The sequence below is a fragment of the Colias eurytheme genome, chromosome 26, assembly GCF_061535395.1.
Source record: "Colias eurytheme isolate Ceu_HAF_F1 chromosome 26, ilColEury1 Martin Lab GWU primary, whole genome shotgun sequence".
Taxonomy (NCBI): domain Eukaryota; kingdom Metazoa; phylum Arthropoda; class Insecta; order Lepidoptera; family Pieridae; genus Colias; species Colias eurytheme.
The window spans coordinates 2,111,563-2,113,146 of record NC_143005.1 but is presented as its reverse complement, the minus strand read 5'-3'; the positions used below and the strand labels follow the sequence as shown (position 1 = coordinate 2,113,146).

Here is a 1,584-nt window from a genome sequence, read left to right as displayed (position 1 = left end):
CTATTAGAAAATTCCAGAATTAGAAAACTGTAATTTTTTGTTTATAAAATATTACAAAAGTAGTGCTTCCAATATATTATTTTAATTAATTTTGTAGTATATTATTTTAATAAGAATCAATTCAATTTTGTTTAATATCTATTTATCTAAATAACTTTAATTATAAATTCAGTAACTTGATAGCCAGACATTCGTCTATAGATCAACCCATTTGGCAGAAAATATAAAACTTCAATTATATTATCAGACCATTTACATCTTAATTGCTCTGTGCGAAGTAATGAGATAAAACAGGCTCTATTAAAATAAGTGTTATCTATATCAATTATTATATCGATGTTATTAGTACAAAGAGCTTCAAAATTCATTTTATTTGATCTCCATACGACCTGCACCTTAATTTTATGTTCAATTCAACAAATGGTAAATTATTTTATAGTACATAATTAGCACTCATTACTTTCCCTTTACCAAACTCGTTCGATAACATTCATTTTCAAGCTCACTCGTGTAGGTGTTATAATTGAATAATACCTATAAACTTTCATATCGCAAAAAACTTGCTTTCACTTTTCGCATCCCATTGCAAAATAAACACAACCTCGATGGTTACTTCTCACGATAACGCACATCGAGGCCAAACATTGTCATTTAAGCCTCTTCATTTTCGAGTAAAACTGGTAGACTATGGTGTTGGCACGCGTCTGGTGTGAGACTCGAAAAGGCAGAGATCCACTCTTCTAGGTCCCGCTCCGAGCACAGGAACTTGGCAGATATGGCATTGTCATAACCCTTTTGCCTGACGAAAAACCCACTATCCTTCTCCACCCGCTCCACGGTCGTGTTTCTCAAATTGACAACCCCTGTCGGCTTCGACAGACGCTTCCTGGGGTATATAACGGCGAAATGCTCGAGGGAAGTTCTGTACACGACAACCCTGACGTCCTGGCGTATCCCGCCAGGTCCCAAGAACACCATAAACCCTTTTTTCACTTCCGCGTCGCGGCTTTTCTTGCTGATGCCCGGACCGAAATGCTCAGCACGGCACGACATGATATCAGCCGGCATCTTATTGTTGCACGAGCATAACAATGGAGTGGACCGAATTCGCGCGAAACGTGGTCTGCTCACGAGAGATGGAAGTGAACTGAATTTAATCAGAGGGAGCCTTCCGCGGCGGCGCATCGGCTGCTCTCGGCCCGGTTCGTTGAATTGCATTCACTAGCTCTGGAGGTTTATCGGCTAGATCAGAAATAATTCACAACAGTAGCGCATAAAATTGCTGTCCGAGATTGAAGCGCTCTTTATTTTTCATATTACAGACGGCTGAATAAGCAAATTGTTCATAAAATTCCCACAAAATTTTCAGGATTTCTAGATACTCGACTCGTGCATTTATATCATCCACTACCTAGATTTCCGCCCGCGGCTTCGCCCACTTTTTCAAAGAAACACCCCTATAGTTCCCGTTCTTGTGGGATTTCCGGAATAAAAAGTAGCTTATATCTTACCTATTCTGGGTCTTCAACTACCTACATACCAAATTTCATCGTAACTAATCGATTCAATAATATTTGCATGAAA

General features: G+C 39.0%; 1 protein-coding gene across 1 annotated transcript; it reads right to left on the bottom strand.

Annotated features, from left to right (window-relative positions):
* Nucleotides 1-369: 369 nt before the first annotated feature.
* On the bottom strand, nt 370-1,200 carry LOC149897052 (uncharacterized). Its single transcript, XM_090116994.1, has one exon. It carries the CDS (start codon nt 1,183-1,185, stop codon nt 652-654), a length of 534 nt encoding a protein of 177 aa, XP_089973120.1. The 5' UTR covers nt 1,186-1,200; the 3' UTR covers nt 370-651.
* Nucleotides 1,201-1,584: the final 384 nt, after the last annotated feature.

Coding starts and splice junctions, on each gene's coding strand:
- LOC149897052 (XM_090116994.1), bottom strand. CDS start 1,185: ATGCGCCGCCGCGGAAGGCTCCCTCTGATTAAATTCAGTTCACTTCCA.